The sequence below is a fragment of the Schistocerca piceifrons genome, chromosome 3, assembly GCF_021461385.2.
Source record: "Schistocerca piceifrons isolate TAMUIC-IGC-003096 chromosome 3, iqSchPice1.1, whole genome shotgun sequence".
In the NCBI taxonomy this organism is placed as follows: Eukaryota; Metazoa; Arthropoda; class Insecta; order Orthoptera; family Acrididae; genus Schistocerca; species Schistocerca piceifrons.
In genome coordinates this window covers 426,855,211-426,875,226 of record NC_060140.1, presented here as the reverse complement: position 1 = coordinate 426,875,226, position 20,016 = coordinate 426,855,211, and the positions used below count along the sequence as shown (strand labels likewise).

The 20,016-nt window shown below is 42.5% G+C and overlaps 1 protein-coding gene across 1 annotated transcript in view; it reads right to left on the bottom strand.

The window, feature by feature from the left end:
• LOC124788715 (regulating synaptic membrane exocytosis protein 1-like) overlaps positions 1-20,016 on the bottom strand; it is a 165,376-nt gene that overhangs the window by 80,697 nt on the left and 64,663 nt on the right. Inside the window, exons 4-7 of the mRNA XM_047255993.1 lie at positions 16,858-17,046; positions 15,298-15,519; positions 10,368-10,526; positions 1,848-2,012 (exon numbers count right to left, since the gene is read on the bottom strand). Of these exons, the coding sequence (XP_047111949.1) occupies positions 1,848-2,012; positions 10,368-10,526; positions 15,298-15,519; positions 16,858-17,046 (735 nt within the window). The remainder of the gene's footprint in view (positions 1-1,847; positions 2,013-10,367; positions 10,527-15,297; positions 15,520-16,857; positions 17,047-20,016) is intronic.

The window sequence follows — 20,016 nt, the reverse complement described above, 5'->3', positions numbered from 1 at the left end:
CCGCTGAACTCGCGGACTTCGAACATGGTGGGGTGATTGGGTGTCACTTGTGTCATACGTCTGTACACGGGATTTCCACACTCCTAAAGATCCCTAGGTCCACTGTTTCCGATGTGATAGTGAAGTGGAAACGTGAAATGACACATACAGCACAAAAGCGTACAGGCCGACCTCGTCTGTTGACTGACAGAGACCACCGACAGTTGAAGAGGATCGCAATGTGTAATAGGCAGACATCTATCCAGACCGTCACACAGGAATTCCAAACTGCATCAGGGTCCTCTGCAAGTACTACGATAGTTAGGCGAGAGGTGAGCAAACTTGGATTTCATCGTCGAGTGGCTGCTCACAAGCCACACATCAAGCCGGTAAATGCCAAACGACGCCTCGCTTGGTGTAAGGAGCTTAAAAATTGGACGACTGAACAGTGGAAAAAGTTGTATGGAGTGACCAATCACGGTACACAACGTGGCGATCCGACGGCAGGGTGTGGGTATGGCGAATGCCCAGTGAATGTCATCTGCCAGCGTGTATAGTGCCAACAGTAAAATTCGGAGGCGGTGGTATTAGGGTGTGATCGTGTTTTTCGTGGAGGGGCATGCACCTTTTCTTGTTTTGCGTGGCGCTATCACAGCACAGGCCTAAATTGATGTTTTAAGCACCTTCTTGCTTCCCACTGCCGAAGAACAATTCTGAGATGGTGATTGCATCTTTCAACACTAGCGAGCACCTGTTCCTAATGCACGGCCTGCGGCGGAGTGGTTACACGACAATAACATCGCTGTAATGGACTGGCCTGCACAGAGTCCTGACCTGAATCCTATAGAACACCTTTGGGATGTTTTTAAACGCCAACTTCGCGCCAGTCCTCACCGAGCGACATCGATATCTCGCTTCAGTGCAGCACTCTGTGAAGAATTGGCTGCCATTCTCCAAGAAACTTTCCAGCACCTGATTGAACGTATGAATGCGAGAGTGGAAGCTGTCATCAAGGCTAACGGTGGGCCAACACCATTTTGAATTCCAGCATTACCGATGGAGGGCATCACGAACTTTTAGATCATTTTCAGCCAGGTGTCCGGGTACGTTTGATCACATAGTGTACATTGTGATTTGAGTCAGTATCTGCTCCTGCGTACGCCTTGCAATCCACTACCTGAACTGAGAATCTCTATCAGACCATGAAGTAATCTAACTGAAATCTTCCCGTACTTGGAAAAGGCTGGGTGATGCGGGACGAAACCTTGTAAGGATAAAATTTTTTAATAAGTTCACTCATTAAAACTTGGAGCTTATAAACAAACGTTCAGTGTTGTTTCGAGTGCTTCCACGGGCCAATAAGGCGCGCTAAACCATCTATTACACTGATTTCCTACTTGAGCTGAGTGAGGGATGCGGGCACAATTATTTGCGCAGCGGAAGTGACGATAAGGTTGGAGCATACAACACAAGGATCCCATTGGTGCACTACTGGCGAGAGCTGTTCAGCCTACATGATGCCGAATGTTAACTAATTTAAATCGGACTGTAATAGCTGTTCGTCTTGTTTGGGGTACCGAGGTTAAGAAATCTCTAAGCTGACAATATGTGTTTTCTTTTATTCCCTCTCTCAGCCGTGGTAGTAACTTTTAACACCCTTGAAGATTACTGGACGACGAAGCCAAGAAGAGAAATTTTCGAATGTAGGCAGTTAAGCACTTCTTTTCAGTCTACCCATCTGCGTATGTTAAAACGGTGTAGGACCGAGCTTTCGGCTGGATCGCGCCGAGGCAGAGTCCTCCCGGTGGAGCGCGTGGCTGTAGTGTAGTGTAGCTAAGCTGGCAGCTGTGGAGGGGCGAGGCACTTACTGACAAGCTGGCTCCTCTGGTACAGCTGCGCCCTGGCGTGCTCGCCGCGCGGCCTAGACAACGAGGCGTTGTCCACGCTGCACCCTGGCGGCAGAAACACTCTCGCCTTACCACTCGCCGGCATCCCTGCGGACTTGGCGGCCATCTCTACACACTCTACGTACGCTATGTAGAAGCGAGTTATACCACACGCACTGAATGCCACCTTAAGTATGTCACTGGGTTAGCCGACCATGGAGTTCAATCCTTTGCGTAAAAAACGCAGGCAGTTTGATGCAGTATTTCTTGACTTCCGAATATCAGTTGCCTCAGTACCACGTCTACATTTATTGTACAAAGTAAGATCGTAATGACTGTCAAACGAGATTAGTACCACTACGCAGTCTTTCGCGACGGAGTCCTTACATAAAAAGTTCTCGGTTTACTTGCCGCTTCAAATTTGGATAAAACCCCAAGCTTTCGATGACTACCTCCGTCATCTTCGTCAGGGGTAAAACTGACTGTCGTAGACCGGTGAGGCTTCCGCTTTTATAACTAGTGGACGGCTTCTCAATGGCTGGATGACGTCACGGTGAAACCGCTGCGTACTGAGGCGGAGGCCTCTATATCCACAGATTTTCTTTGCGCGCTTTATCCAGCGTCGCTTGCAGCGCCATCCATCGCAACAGGCGGAGAACTGCGAGGAATGTAAGAAGTCTCCCTCTGCGCTCTTTCTATATCAATTGCACGCTTCCATGCATTGCTGAGTGCATAACCGGAGTCTCTGTTGAAATTATTTTCACAGAGTCTAATTTCAACTGCTTCCCTGATGACAGCGTCCCAATAGTTTGAAGCGTGAGCAAGTAGTCTTGTTTCATCGAATAAAGTCTTATGTTTATTTAACAAACTGTGCTCAGCCACCCCCGATTTTTCTAGATACCTGTATTTCAGGTGACGCTGATGTTCCACACAGCTGTGTGCTTTTTATGCGAGATTAGTACCAGATTGAGAATTCGTTGGTAAGGACGAGGCAGTGTATCTTGGATGGAGAGTCACCGGCCGATGTACGCTGCGCGAAAGAATTAAAGGGTAACTTTTTTGAAAGCCAGTCATTTTGCCCCATTGCGATGTAGAACTGTGAAATTGGGCTCAAAGGCGTCTACAACCTTCCACTGTAATCGTGCCAAAGCGCGGTGCCCTGCGACGTCACCCTGGGGATCGGCTACGCTTCAAACAACATGGAGCCGACACATGCGAAAATAGGTCTAACGTTAGAAATTCATGTGAGTTGTAAGTTGTGTTAAAGATGTCACATTGGTACCAAATTTCGCCACAGATCTATTCAACGTCACTACGGCCCTGTTGCACGACGAGAAGGTCGTCAACCTACCACGTTGAAATCATGTAGTTTTCTTATGGACTCCGCCGCTCAGGAAAAGCCTCAGGAGGCACATAGAGGGCGTCAATGAAACCATCCCTTGTATTGGTGTGTTCATTTACACACATCTCACAGTCGACAACGACGGTTAGCACAGCGATATGCAACATAACGACATTCTTCACAAACATTGACAATACTTATTATTCTTTTTCAGCCATCCTTTTTTGTGGCCTCCTGTGGTGTGGTGTCTGACTTTCAATGCGTATGATTAAAACACCAAAGAGGTCTTCTGAGCCCCCACAGTTCAGCAACATCCTTTGTGCCAGCCATGTTGTTGAACACTTTAAAAGGAACCTGTACAGAGACAACCTATGACCGATTCCTCGTCACCTGTGGGCAGGCAACCCCTGTTACACTCTTACATGAGCGTCGCTGCGCAGCTGCTCTAGCAGCTGCTTGCTGGAATGTTGAATGTGAGGGGCTTTGAAGGGGTTGCCTGCCTACAGGACCATAGGTATAAGTCAAGGGTTGTATCTGTAGAGGTACAGTTTTAAAGCGCTCAATAAACGAATGCAGGTGGCTATGATGGTGTTGTCAAACTTGGTGGGGGAGGGGGGGAGGCTGTCTTAGAAAGACGTTTGCCATTTTATTCATGTTTGTATTAATGTTGTAGTCCTGACAATAGCGCCACAGGAATGTGCACAACGGGAGGACTAAAAAGTGTAAACACTCTTTGCTACTTCGGACCACGTTCAAATTTCTTCGAATGGTTTTGAACGATTACTAGTGGTTTCACCCTGAAGACGAAAGCTAACACTGCAGTCGTGCTGCACCTCAAAGGGGTGAGATCGCATTCAATGGGATTGCAGCCCACCTATGTCCTTAGAGAGGGACTGAATCGTCCAGAGGTGTCAGCAGGTCGTCAAGAACGTAGTTATGTTGCACATCGCACCGCAAACTATCATTGCACGTTGCTGAGGTTTACCTGTAGTACAATGTTTATTACAGTGTACAAACAATAATTCGTGATTTCTTGCGTTTCAATTCTACCCCACAACGCGTTTGGCTACGTAACGTTCGACTCAGCCTTTCGCGGATAAAGGTTATCTATCTCAGATTGATATATCTGTCCTCTTCTATCATCGGCGAAAGTTCCTCTCAACATCCCAGAAACCTCTTGTAAATGACCACAAAATTAATTTCTGAATTGTACAATGAAGGCTTTCACGACCGGTCATGTTAGGTGCTGGTGAATTTTCTGGTTTGGTTGGTCGGGGTTCATGAAATTTCTCTGTTCCTGACGTTTCGTCGCGAGCTGCATTGAATACCTTCAGAGGTACTCCTGGTGGAGTCATTGTCAAGGTCGACGAAGCACAGTGGTACCAGGAGCACTGTCCGCAGCTCGTGGTCGTGCGGTAGCGTTCTCGCTTCCCGACCCCGGGTTCGATTCCCAGCGGGGTCAGGGATTTTCTCTGCCTCGTGATGACTGGGTGTTGTGTGATGTCCTTAGGTTAGTTAGGTTTAAGTAGTTCCAAGTTCTAGGGGACTGATGACCATAGATGTTAAGTCCCATAGTGCTCAGAGCCATTTGGACCGGGAGCACTTCTGAAAATGTCCGACCATTTAGCCGGAAGATTCAGCAGCAAATAAGTTCTGAATATTCTAGGAATTCCATATGTGAGAAATCACATGAATTTTAGTACCTCAGTTATGGATAGTTGCTGTGTGATTACCACCTGAGCAGTGAAACAAGCGGGATGAAAAATGACCAACTTTTGTTTCATTTAAAATCTGGCGTACTAGCTCATTCATAGTTTTTTGTGGGGAGAGTGGGGGTTAATTGGTTATACCTTTACCACTCAAATTAAACACGTTATATAGGAACCCATTCTGACTGAAGTTCGGTACTAATTGTCGGAAAACATTTATGTTTTTATTGATATACATCTTGTAGCAACAACTGCATTCCACCGTAATAAATCAATATTCCGAACGACAGTCTCAATACATGCGTTACAACATAATCCTCTGACAGAACTGTTCACTGAGTTCAAAAGCATTAGGCACCATTGCTAGAAAAAGTTGTTTATTTCGCGGACGTAATTGCTGTCCCAACTCCTCTCCCCATTGAGCGATAGAGTTGCTCGTAAGGTTCAGTCAACAGCGATAAATTTCTAATATGAGGTCTATTACAGGTTTTTTACTATACATTCGTTTAGATTTTTGGGCTCTTCAACTGGCGTATTGTGCAAAAGGCCATTCAGCAAGCATTTGCGTGTTATGAAACATGACCAATCGTGTGTGCAGACACACACTTTGTTCGTTCAAGACCTCGTACCGCATGACAAAATACTCGGTTCAACATCCCTTACCAGCTGTCATATATTGATCCTATGGCTTTGGGACATTCTGGGTATAAGCTTTAATGGAAAACAGTGAATTTTGTTAATCTACGTTAAATGTTCAGGATTATCAGTAATCAATGTCACGGAATCAAGCTATGAGGCATAAAAGCAAATTAATACAGCATTTCGAGAAAAGAAGGAAATCCTATCATGCAAGATCGTTTCTCATGGTTTGGCTTTATAATGTTTTTTTTTCAGATTAACATTCCTTTTTTTCAAAAAGTATTTCTTAATGTACTACTTGCATAAGTCATCCATGTATGTTCATTCACATCAGATTACCAATAAATTATTTTTGCAATGAAAAATTGCATGAAGTCATTTACCACAACACGATCAATAAATTATAATTCTGTTTTATGATGTTCGTTTGGACGCCAAGCCAGTGACATACCTAAGGCACAACAAATATGTACAAAATATAAATACACATGTAGAACATACATGCAAAAAGTAACAAGTTTACATAGCACAAAAAGTATGCATGTTAAATAACAAACATGAGTCTAGGAAGACAAAAGTAAAACACTTAAGAAAAAATCTAATACATTTCTGAAATTAGACCAGACTTCAGCAGTACTAGATGTTGTTTAAAAATAGTGACATGCTTAGTAGAAAACACATATCAGCTACGTATGTCAGCTGAAAACTTACACATAATCTATTTTACAAAGAAAAGAAACACAGTTTTCACCGAACAATGAAACAAGAAGATGCAGTCTGGCGAGAAGTGACACAGAGACAAGTAAATGCCATGCTATTAAGTACATTTACAGCGACATTTATAGTACAATAGAGGGGTATATTAGATGAACCAAAACATCATTAACCTTCCAAGTAAAAGAGAAATACAATACCTTCGTTGTATTGGATGAAGTCACAGACAATAACGAACTGTTGGAAAGTAGCCTTCAGAAAGCTGCAGCAGAATTCAGTAAATATACGAGGCGAGGAAATGTTTATATATTACAAAACCTTTTCTTACGACTGTTACAGGAATGATAATTACTAAACTTTACGTGTCATATCTTGTCTCTTATTTCCTAGTGAAGAAGAAGTACTGTTGCAATTTACTTGGAACCGCACTTAATTAGTATTGAGAACTGATTGGCATTCATTGCTGTGGCAGTGTTCTAGAGTGTGTGTGATATGAAGCTGAATGTTTAGCAGTAATAAAACATCAGTTAAAGAGATAAGAGCAGTAACCATTTGGAAATATTAGTTATAAGACTTCCTTTTTCTACACACTAATCGTGTGATGTACCTCTCAGAAGAATCCATTCTGTGTACAGAGTGGTCGTGTTAACTATGGATTGCGCTATTACTTCCCAAAAAGCACTGTTTTAAGTTAGAGCCGGTGATGGCTGCTTATTTTCCATTTGCGACAAGTACTGATGTGGAAAACAATGTTTTTAATAGGATGCAGTGGGTTATATCACACAGAGTCAAATAACGAAACGTATGTATATGTGACACTTCAATATCTCTGTGCGACCTGATGTATAGCAATGTCATAATAATATTCCATTCAAGCAGTTGGTAAATGACGTTTAATTTGTAGATAGGTTTCACACAAATTGAGTCACTCATAGAGTGTTATCGTCACTTCAGTACCTCTTTTAAAAAGTTAGAACTGTGGTGATGACAGCAAACTCTCATGCTCTCATCTGAATTTACCAGGTGACTGTCGGTGTCGTCAGGATGGCACTGGCAGGCGGTCAGTACTTCGTAACGGTACAGAGTTTACTCTTCCGAATTCCGTTCAAAAATTTCTTACATACCTTGCGCTGATGGCAGTCATCGATACTCTGATATTATCGCATACGTTCATTTAGATTCAGTGAACTGTACATAAATTAAACGATATTTTACGTCAAATTAATAATTAGTTTCAAACGAGATCTGGTTATGTTATACCTCAAACAAAGTTTTTAACCAAATAGTGTAAGCAGGTAGAAAAGGAAACAAACAGGACGAACGCTGGGTTCTGTGCAGAATGTTGGAGGAGTCATTTATCTCACTGGTAGTGCTTCACCAAAGACGTGAATTTAGCTAGTCGGTCTGCAATTATGTAGTACAATTTCATATTTTTGGAGAAGAAAATCTGTAGGGAAAAAAAACAATTAAGGAGGCAACAACTGACAGTACTCAGTATTCAGCGTTACCGATGCTGAGCAGACCAGGGAAAGGACATTAATGTCTCCGCACAGTGGAAACGGAGAGATTTCGTGATGTATTGTTTACGAGGAAGTTGAAATATTTGTGCAGATAATAATAGAAAGGGAGAGTATTGTAACTCGAAATAATTTTCAGACTTTCGCCTATAACAGAAGTTTTATGTATTTTATCATTTCATTTTTAAATTACAGCATTCACTCTTTTTGTGCTGCAGTTTCTTTCCTAAAAGTACAAAACTTTCTCTGGAAAAGTAAGTTTTCCCTAACGTGAAAAAATGCTCCAAGGTGTAACATGTTCGTGTACCTAGGATCAAATATTTAATTGAAATTTATAAGTGTTGTAGTCGAGACAACCTTATCAACACTTTATTTAATAGACTATCTGTTACATTATTACCCTAATACCAAGCAAAAATGAATATGTGGAATGAAATGAAATAGATGTATTATCAAAAACAGTAACAAGATAAATACATTTGGAAGCAGAGGCTATTGGAAACCAACAAAAATTTTCGTTTTCAAGAAGACATTAAAGAAACTCAGTTAGTTTGTAAATATCACATATTAGACCGGCAAAGTATGACTTAACTATCTACACGTTATGATATAACTAGTTTCATAAATATACAGAATTTCACTCAAAGTAAAATTGTGTAACTCAAGATTTAACAATATCTTCAATATGTTATACAGCACTTCAATGTGTAGAAATGAACACATTTATAAATGTCGTACGAAACGCAACCTCACGTCTCACAACAACAGAAACTGTTGTCAATGCCGAAAACGGCTTATGGTAATCTTTAGAGCTCATTCCTTCATGTGATTCTGAAGTCGTTCATTGGATTGAAACACCGAGCAGGAAACACTGTGTGCTCCTTTATACTCTACCCTCAAGCGACAGCACCTTCCCCTACTGTCAGAAAGTATCAGTAGGTGATGATTTACGTTGTGGTGTGGCCAAATTGACTGTTGTCTGACCGTCGCGAGTTCGCTTTAGAATAGCTAGGTCAAACTTCAGATAAAAGTCTCAGTTTCACAGATGGAAAAGACTCTTGTCACGGCCTGCTTGGATAGCATGAATGGTCCCTTTAGGCACTATTGTAAACATGTAAATATGAGAAATATACAGAACTATAAAACACTGCACAAAGGGAATTTTGCTGGCAGTACTATTTCTGACGCTATCATTCTACAAAACGTGAGGGTTGGTACGACCAATATATATTTTCGAAATAGCTGCCAAATTTCAGTCACTTTTTTGTAATGGAAGATATAGTCTCTAAATTCATGCTTGCATAATTTTACCAATTTACGGCTAGGGAGTAATATAATATTATAATGTGACTGGTGCAGTGGAGAGAAAGTACTGCACTGATGTCGCAGTGAGTATAGCAATTCTGAGCAGCCGATACATTTTCATTTAACTGGAACTGTGAATAAACTGAAACTTTTTTATCTGGGTGTAAATTTGAGATTGATGTTTTTTATATTAAAGTTTCTTGTAGTACTGTGTTGCCAATATATGTGGACACATTTGTGTTCTTAAATCACGGAACTTTAATTAAGGCAGAATTTGAGACAGAGAGCATATGTGGCACGTGAGGCCGGTGTGCAGGTAAACTTTTCTGGCTATTAGACGTTCGACATACCAGATACATTTGTTCAGTTTATTTGTCAAGTGTCCACTGCAGTTGTGAAATAAATTAACAAAAATATAATTCTTTGATCTATCCATTAAAATACTTTACTACATATTGCACTATCAGACATGATATGCCGTTGTCTTCCTCCGACCTGAGAATGGGCTCTACTCGGGTAGTCGTTGGAATGGATGGCAGTGTGTGTGTTTGGGTGTGTGTGTGTGTGTGTGTATGTGTTTGTGTAATTGGGGACCGGGGTGGACACTTGCAGTGAAAATAAGTTCTTTTCATATGCACAAAGAATGGCCAGAGGGCTTCGCCAATTCGTAGCTAAGTACCAGGCCTTTGCTTTTTTTTACCTGGCGTTACCCTGTGCATCCATAAATCATGTATTACTAAAAGATTAACTGAATTATACACGTGGCTCGAAGTACGGGAGTGTCACAACACAGGTCCAAACGTTCTCGATTCGTTCTCCATTTAGTTCTCGGACTTTTTTCTGTCTCTTATCACGCGTTTCGTTTCTGCCAAGTATTTGTATAAATGGAAGAGCTGTAGTTGCATAGTGGCTCGGAGTCCACTGGCTGGGTAATTCAAAGGTCAGAGGAAGGACAGAAAATATCACTTACAATAGGGCCATGCCTTGAAAACACCTTTACATTGCTTAGTCTGTGACACAAACACTGATCTTTTTTTCATATTATACTTCACATTTTTAATGCAGTTGAAATTTTAGCAAGCTTCTACACTTATACTGATCAGTAAACAAGGGTCTTGTAATCTGGTTTTAAGTGAAACGGAATAAAAGGTTGTGAACAAATGCCAATAAATTTGTATTTTTTCATTATGCTCAAAGGAAGAGGAATTGAGTAATTGCTAGAAACGGCCTCGCCTGAGGCGGAAGGGCAGAATGGCGAGGTTTCTGCTGTACTTACGGCGTCGCGCCTTCTCGCTGAAGCTCATGGCGCGTCCGAGCGCCAGCTCTCCCTTGACGGCCTTCAGGCTCCGCAGGATCTCATCCGGGTCGCGCATGTGGCGCGTGCAGCTGCTGCGGCGCCGCTCTTTGTTGTACGTAACAGGTGGGATGTCCGGGTCTGCAAACGTCACCACAGGTTACCACAGACTGCGCCCCACAACAGGCAAACAGCAGCATTTCAGCACGCAGGCTACTAGCTACGAAGGAGATAGTTTGATTACAACATTATCTGGAGTTATTTCAATCCCTCAAGTATCCCAGCAGGTGTATAGTCTAGAAAGAAAGAAGATTCCACAGTTTAATCATAAAATGTGCTACAATTTGCGATAGTCACACAAGAAAAGGTTCTATAGGGGATGTCTGGAAAGGAAAGTGTCCAATACGTTTACAGCAGATGTTGTTGTTGTTGTCTTCAGTCCTGAGACTGGTTTGATGCAGCTCTCCATGCTAGTCTATCCTGTGCAAGCTTCTTCATCTCCCAGTACCTACTGCAGCCTACATCCTTCTGAATCTGCTTAGTGTATTCATCGCTTGGTCTCCCTCTACGATTTGTACCCTCCACGCTGCCCTCCAGTACTAAATTGGTGATCCCTTGATGCCTCAGAACATGTTCTACCAACCGATCCCTTCTTTTAGTTAAGTTGTGCCACAAACTCCTCTTCTCCCCAATTCTATTCAATACCTCCTCGTTAGTTATGTGATCTATCCATCTAATCTTCAGCATTCTTCTGTAGCACCACATTTCGGAAACTTCTGTTCTCTTTTTGTCTAAACTATTTATCGTCCATGTTTCACTTCCATACATGGCTACACTCCATACAAATACTTTCAGAAACGACTACCTGACACTTGAATCAATACTCGATGTTAACAAATTTTTCTTCTTGAGAAACGCTTTCCTTGCCATTGCCATTCTACATTTTATATCCTCTCTACTTCGACCATCATCAGTTATTCTGCTCCCCAAATAGTAAAACTCCTTTCCTACTTTAAGTGTCTCATTTCCTAATCTAATACCCTCAGCATCATCCGACTTAATTCGACTATATTCCATTATCCTCGTTTTGCTTTTGTTGATGTTCATGTTATACCCTCCTTTCAAGACACTGTCCATTCCGTTCAACTGCTCTTCCAGGTCCTTTGCTGTCTCTGACAGAATTACAATGTCATCGGCGAACCTCAACGTTTTTATTTCTTCTCCATGGATTTTAATACCTACTCCGAACTTTTCTTTTGTTTCCTTTACTGCTTGAATAGCATCGGGGAGAGACTACAACCCTGTCTCACTCCCTTCCCAACCACTGCTTCCCTTTCATGCCCCTCGAGTCTTATAACTGCCATCTGGTTTCTGTACAAATTGTAAATAGCCTTTCGCTCCTTGTATTTTACCCTTGCCACCTTCAGAATTTGAAAGAGAGTATTCCAGTCAACATTGTCAAAAGCTTTCTCCAAGTACTGGTTAAAACTAGAAGACAGTTTTTTAACAATATGCACAGATAGATACACAGGTTCATTATGTCGAGCATGCACGCAGGTTGGTTCCAGTCTCTGGACTGGCCTATTTCTAACCAGTACAAGGCCACCACTGGCACAGAGGCAGAGCCAGCTTTCGTTAGAAAATGCAACAGACTTCTACCCTGCCCTCCTATAAGAAGTAGCAAACGGCGGTGATATGGCATCACTGGAATGCACGTTACTGATCGTCTGTCTCGGAGATGTTTTTGAATTAACCGTTTTGTAACAGTTCGTTGCGTCACAGTGGTGCCAACTGCTGGTCATATTGCTGCTGCAGATGCAATGCGATTCACGAGATCCATAGTCTGAACATGATAACGTTCCCTCTCTGTAGTGCCACGTCTCCGTCCGGAGTCAGATCTTCTTGCGACCGAACATTCTCGTGACCACAACTGACAGCGATCATCAGTGGCTACATTCCTGCAAAGTCTTTGGGTTCAATATGGCAGAAGGAACATCCAGCTTCTCGCAGCTTTATTGGACGACCTCATTCAAACTGAGTGAGGTGTTGGTAATAGCGTTTTTGTCGCTTTAAAGGCAATCTTGACTAACATCAACTCACCATGTCCAGTCTTAAAGGTAAATAACGTTCAAGACTGTCACAGCGTATATTTAAAGCAAACCTGATTTGCATCCCGTAGTGATGATACTAACGCCACTCTTATTCGACTGTCACGAAATTTGAACATACATCATTTTTCAGATGTAGAAACGCGCCTGGCAAAGTTCGTTTGTGTCGGACAACTCCTTTTTGGTTTTACGATATTTGTTTCCGTCAGTGTAGATCGGCATGTATGAAAGCTATCTATTATTGGTTAGAAATTCTTATAAAACTTATTACTGCTTATGATATGTGCTTGGGAAAAGAATGTTTCAAGACGCCAATGTTCTAAAATTCCAATGGTCCAAAATTAACTAGAGGAGCATATACAGAAGTGCACTTGGCATGAAATTTCGTAGATCAATGGATAGTTTGTAGTAGTCCGATTTTTTCTGTAATTACAGGATTTTTAAAGGAAAAGATTCTCCGAGATAGACTGCTTCAGACAAGCCACCATAAGCAGTGTAGATGACTAGTTTGCGAAATCATATTACCCTGAATATGGACTGGAGCTTGTGGAAAATACGCATATTCATTACACGTTTGCGCCTATGATAATTTAGGCTGTTCGTCTGGAGGAAGATGCAATCGATTTTATTCCTGCGTTTTTCCAGTCACGGATTGATAGAACTTGTTGACGGCTTGCCTTCTGAGTGCTAACATTTCACCACACAATTACTGTATTACTTCACAGTTGTCTTCATATTTCGTGTGACTAAGGACGAACACATTCATAAATCCCGTTAATCGTTCGTCTTAAATTGGTGTTAAGGAACGGTGTGCTAGGGAACCCTGTATCGGTTGGAGCAGCGTAACTTCACCATTTGTTGTTTACTGTTGCAGAACATGCGGAATGTAATTACCGCATAATTAAGGAAAGTCTCCAGCGAGAGAAAGGCTAAGCAGATCTGACACCGAGCTACGCTGACATAATATTCACAGCAGTCCTGATGTATCAAAGAGAAACTACAACTGTTGTAAAAGCTAACTGTCATTTTCCCAAGCTACAAATATTTAAAAAAATAGCTTATGGTGCTTGCGGTACACACTCAAAATGAATTTCTTGAAGGACATCGTCTTTCCGCCATTGTCAGCAATGATCTATTTTCCAATACATTTAATGGCGAAAAGACGATGTCCACCGAAAAATAAAAAAAAAAATACTTACGTTCTATACAGCTAACAGTTAACAGAATAGGAGAATCGCGGTGTGTACGGTCACAGGACTGTGCAGCTGAAGAGAGAGAGAGATTAACAGAGGTTGAAAACCTTACCCGGCCATAATCGAGGCAAGACACCTGATACCTCGCAAAAATCTGCTGTGAGAGACGATGTGTGCGCGATTTTTTGCTGTTTGGAGAACGGATTGGGGACAGGAGGGAATGTCGTCCTCGTATTAGGAACTCGCCCTGCGCCCTCATTACCGAGTTTACGCCCCTAGTTCCAAGTAACGCTTTGTCTGACAAGTAGTGGAATAGAGTGGACTGGTGCTAACCTTTTAAGCTCCAAGTTCGGCATCTGCGCGCGAGAGGCTGCAGGCACCAGATGAAATAATCAGCTTCGGCACAGTCCTGAATAAATTCCAAAAAAGCGTTACTTGGAGGCCGTTCTGGTGCTGATCCAATTCTTCTGATGAGTAAACTTTCGATTCGTTAAAGAATCGAAGTCCCAAATAGAAAATAGCTTCAAACTCCTGGTTATTTGGATGGGGATGGGGGTGGGGGTAGGGGGAGGTTTTAACGAGAAAATAGTTTTGTAAATGCTCGAACAGTCCACGGGTACACTGCCGGTTCAGTGTCCAACGGGCACAATATTTCGGCGAACAGACATGTCGCCATCGTCAGGTACGCTGACGAACTGAGCTCCTGAGGGCGGGCGGCCGATTTAAATCCCCCCCCTTCCCCCCGCGGGCCGCTCTCTTCGTCGCCCGCGCCCGCGCGTCGGCGGTCGCGAAGACGTGGGCGTCGGAATTGTCGTAGCGTCGATGTGCTTGCTACGTCCGCCCTGGTCGCCAGTTCGCACTTCTTGCCGAGAGTCTTCTTAATTACATTCAGTGCCGGGTCCCAAGCCTTGCTGGGATTGTAGCTGCAATCTCGGTTGATAAGATCTTTCCTGGTGCGAATTTCGATAGCCTCCCTTATAACGCTGCCCCAAATCAGCCGCCCGCCCTCAGGAGCTTAGTTCGTCAGCGCACCTGACGATGGCGACATGCCTGATCGCCGAAATATTGTGCCCGTTGGACACTATGTACCTTCAGTATACCCATGGACTGTTCGAGCAACAAATACGCCGTGAGAAACTGAAGAATCACAGTTTTGTAACTGTTTGAAATTATGTTTATAGTTTGTTGGAAGCTACTAAGTGCTGTCCTTCTCAAATAATGGGTGAATGTATTCGGGGTACCTGCGTGCCATGAATTATGTTTCCTCATAATACATACACAGTTTCAAACTGTAACACTTGTCTTATTGTGTTAAACTATATTTTGACTACATCTTTTAATAAGCGAATTATGGCAGCATCTTAAATTTTTAAATTCGGTCACTAATTATGTGAAATACTGAAAACAAAATTTTTCCTGTTTCATAGACAACCTGCAACTGTAATAGGGTTAACATGCCTCGACTTAGTCACAATAATAGACTAGAGACGATGGTATTTTACGGCCAATACCGCTGAACAGTATAAAACATTTATATGAATGCGTCAATGGAAAGAGTCAAATTGACTCGTGACAAGATGATTTTTTCTTTTTTTTTTTGCAAACACTTGCCCTTGGCTGCGTCGCCCTGCTGCGACTGGAAGGACGACCTCCTGGAGCCGGGCAGCGAGCGCGAGAAGTCCCTGCCCAGCTGGTAGGTCTCGACCTCGAGCTGCTCAGACTGGCTGGAGCCGCGCCGCGAGCTGCACGCCGAGCCCAGCAGCCACGCGTGGTCCGGGTGCAGCAGGCTCGGCTCGGGGGAACCCCCGGACCGCTCGTCGCTCTCCTTGTCATCTGCGAACACACGCACGCATCGCCTCTCGCAGTCACAGCAGTAAGAGGTAGCCAATGTACGTAAGTACCGCAGACACACGGCAAGGCAAAGAACAGTAGGTAACTACAGGCAGTAAAATTACTGCATAACACCACTCGGGAAATGCTACCGAAGTCTCCGTCAACACGTCCAATGGTAGGAAAAAATGTCGTTTAATGACCGAATCTCGCAGGATTACCAGAAAAAAAGAAAACTCATCCAAGTATGAATATTCGATACAAGCATTGCTGCTTTCGTCAGTCCTTTTAGAGGTGATACGCACGGGGAAACCACTGATTTTACGTTCAGTGACTGCGAATTGAAGGTAAAAAGCGACGCATTCACGTACGATCTGTAAGCAAATAGTCACATATGCCATGTGTAGAGGCCCCCAAACATCGAGGAAGGCAGGGTTCCAGACCGAGAAGAGTTCCAGCGAGCAGAAGAGTTTCAGATTCACAAGTCTCAGACGATCAACAGCCTACAGTAGAAACTATGTGAGTAAGCTTTATATTCATTTTAGCTTGTACTCTAATAAGGACTAGTAAAGCTCATCTATAGCCCTGGTCTAAGGTTATTGGTTTCCAACTTAAATTTTTCTACATGTACTTACTATATGTATGAATATCACTGTGGCGAGTAGTTGAACGTAAGGGTTTGAGTAGAGCAATAGAATCTGCCACTTCCACTGGTCTGTAGTACCATACGCTGTGTGTACTCGACTCGTAATAAAGTTATAGGCCGATGTGATCATTTGTTCTGGTAACTGACTGGATAATCCAGTAAGCTTTACCTATGCTTTACATTTACTGAGTTGTAAACCAGTCTCTGTGCTCTTCTGGATGTTAATTGCAAACTCCTGAAGAAGCAATGAAAAGCGGACGAGTAAGCGAAGCCAGAGTCTCATTTTCTTACCATCGTTGTATCTACATCCTTAGGCCAACGTCTGCAACCACAGAGACCTGAACAATCTCAGCTTGGCTCCATCGCCGTTACGCTCCAGTACGTAGCCGCTTGGATACCAAGGAACGGATACTCTCAAATCCCATATTACCTCTGATATGAGCATGAGATTCTGAGTAAGTACGTTGCGACCCACGTCGCATTTAAGCATGAACATGTAGAGGAGTAACACTTCCACCAAATTTGATGGCATCCGCTTGATTTTTGAAAGTAGGCAAGAGGAAGTTAAAAATATGAAATTCAGATACTCTACAGAAAACCTGGACCAGTTGTTCTGAAAAGGCAAAAATCCGAGACAAGAAAAGTATCTATATGCGGAAATATTGGCAAGTGAGATGTGGGAGGTGTGCACTGACCAGAGAAGGACCTCTGCTGGAAGTCTGTCCTGCGCAGCAGCCGCTGGGCCAGCTCGCCGGCCAGGGACCCACGTGGCGACACTTGCGGCGATTTGCCGCCCGCGGCGCGCAGGTTGCGGGGATCCTCCAGGCGGTACCACACTGGGCGGTCTTCCAGGAACGCCTTCTGCAGTTCCACCGAGCACTCGCCTGTCGACAACAATCCATACATCTGTCACTGCTCCTGTAGGCTTGCAGCTCGCCGAAGCAAACTATCTACTCGCAGATGAGGGCCTCACTGTACAGTGGGTAAAAAGTTCTCGGTTTACTTGGCAAGTCAGATAAAATCCCGAGCTCTGTATGACTGCCTCTGTCATCTGACAATGGTGATGAAGGAAACAACTGAAAGCTCAGCATTTTATCCGAACTTGACACAATAAATCGAGAACTTTTTATCCGAGAACTCCATCGCGAAAGACTTCCTAGCAAACACTGTACCGTCATTTTCTTCGGAATCAGAGACAGTGAAAAAACAGACTCATACACAGTGGTATTAAAATTAGTAGTTTAGAGCTCATCGTTTAGTTTAATGAGCATAGAGCCAGTTTACCAGACACTTATTTGAACCAGACCGGTAGACAATCCGCACACTGCATTAGCGTTCATTGCTACGGTACACCATCCAGTCTGAGTGTCGGTCTTAGGCAATTTATTACGCTCCTTTAGGCATACGCTGATATTATCTTCAATCTCCTCCTCAAAAAACGCGGTACACAAACAGTTAATATGCGATTACACAGAAAAACCTTACGCTATTCACAGAGAGATGGCTTATGACGTTCCTCCCTCAGGTTTACTAACGATTATGGTGACCGGAAAGGCATCCGCTTCCCACTGACTCGAGGGACTTAGTCAGATGGTCCGTAGGACATAGGTCACGTCTTCCACAGTCACATCAGTCTTGCAAAAAGTCGGGCAGCAAATACATGAGCAAACCACTTGAGCTTTCTCTACGTGAGATATCTTCCTCACAGCCCACGAATCCGAAGTTTGCCAAAATCATACAATCCTTTGGGCTAACATTCGATTAATAGCTGACTTGGAACCCTCACCCACTAACCGTTCAGAAAAATGCCACCCTAGACTAACACTTCTGAAATTTTTAGCCAGTCGAATATGCCAAATAAATTCTATGACTATGATATATACCAGCAAGAAACGCACACGTTCCATTCTCACTGTGACGGAACGCCACATATAGTTATTGAAAAAAAAAGAAACAGAGTTTTTGTATTCTAATGAATAATTCGTCATATGACGCTAGAAGTGCTAAAGTGTGCTGTGTTTTGTGCAACGAATATTAACATTTGGAACAAAAAGAAATTATTTTTACCGAGGTAATGATACAGAACCTTCTTTATTTCATCTGTGTTAGTCAACGAAAAAGACCAAAGAAATTGTATCAGGATATTCACTCTCGTGTCTTCGATTCTTGTATAGATGATAGGTGCCATTGTACGCTGGATATAATTGTGTGTAAGTTCCGTAAAACTATTCAGATTATAAACAATATTTCCGTGTAATAACATGTACCTTTTTTAAAGCTCGCACCTCTCATATGAATGAATCAATATTTTGTGTAAATTTTTTGCTTTATCGTGTGCACCGGAGGGGACCACAATTTCTCTAGCAGCTTAGGTCGGCCATTACGCTGACAAAACAATTATTCTTAATAAATGTTTTATTAAATGTAAACGTTAATGCAGGAGATATCTCTGTTTTTCTCATTCAGTGTTCTAAAGTCAGTAAAATTAATTTAAAACTTAAATCATTAATATTTTCGTTGCATTGAGTCCGGTAAAATTTCGATTAGCCGCTTGACGACAGATGATGAGAAACTCCTTAGCTTTGTCTTGCTAATGAAAAATAATTTAAGCAATTTATTACCTTTCATGAAAATAAAAATATCTCGGGTATTAATTGTCGTTTTAAAATTGGTACAAAATTAAAGTAGTCGCCATCAGGCCCCTGAGAACTAATTTTTTTTACAACGTTCCGTATAATACACGTAGATTTTTATTAATAATAGCAGCTACTCACGCAAACTTAACCGTAGAAGTCGCTGAGTAGCGCGCTGTTTCAAAAATTGTTACGTACGCACCGCAGTAAATCCAAAGTAAGTGCTTGTGGTGGTACTGAGTTTGCTTAACAGTCTCATGCTAGCCAAAATCAGAACCCAATGCTAATGATGACCATTTCCCTTTAAATCAAGTACCACAACAGAAACAGGAAATTACAATTTTAAATAATATTATCACCCACCAAATAAAAAATTTTATTATTATTATTTTTTGTATACCGCTACATCACCTAAGCAAGTGTTGCAAGGATTTCCACTTGTTTCAAAATCTACCTGTCCCTTCAAATCCTTGAACGTCATGTACTCCTACCAAGTTTCCATTCCCTTTACTCTTTCCCACCATTACCCAGTATCACCTGATGAAATTGCCATACCTCGTCAGACATGTGGATTCCTTTCTGAGGGTATGTTTCCTGCAAAATCGAATCCTGATACCCTAGAACGTTCCCAATGCCTGAGGACGCTGCCTGACGTTGTGCTTGTCTCACCACAGCCCGACTTCCTTACATCTATCACATTCCACGTTATTATTTAAGTTAATTTCAATCGCTATCCCCTCATAGACCCTAAAATTATTCCTCAGATCAAACCATCCTATTAACTACAACCATCATCTTCTACCACACCAAATTAAGACACCATGCACCCATTCACTATATAACTGCGTTTCTATTAATCCGGTACCGCCAACATACCTTGGTTTTACTCTTTCCAATAGGCATTCTAAATCCCTTCTCACATCACCTTTTTACCGAATCATATCTTCATCGAAATCCCTCATCTAAAAAGTGTTTCCAGGAGCCGACAGTACCATCACCCTTACCGTTTTCAATACCGCACGTATCATCTAGTCATTCCGACCAATGTTTTTAATGTTTTTTTATTGTTTACCTAAAAAACCGAAGAGTGGCAGCATGGGCATTGTCAGTCGGACCTCCACCCAAATCGGGGAATGGAAACAACGAATAAATAAATAAAAAAAACTTTCACAGGTGAAAATCATTCCAACACAACTAGACGCAGCTGATGTGTCATCGGGG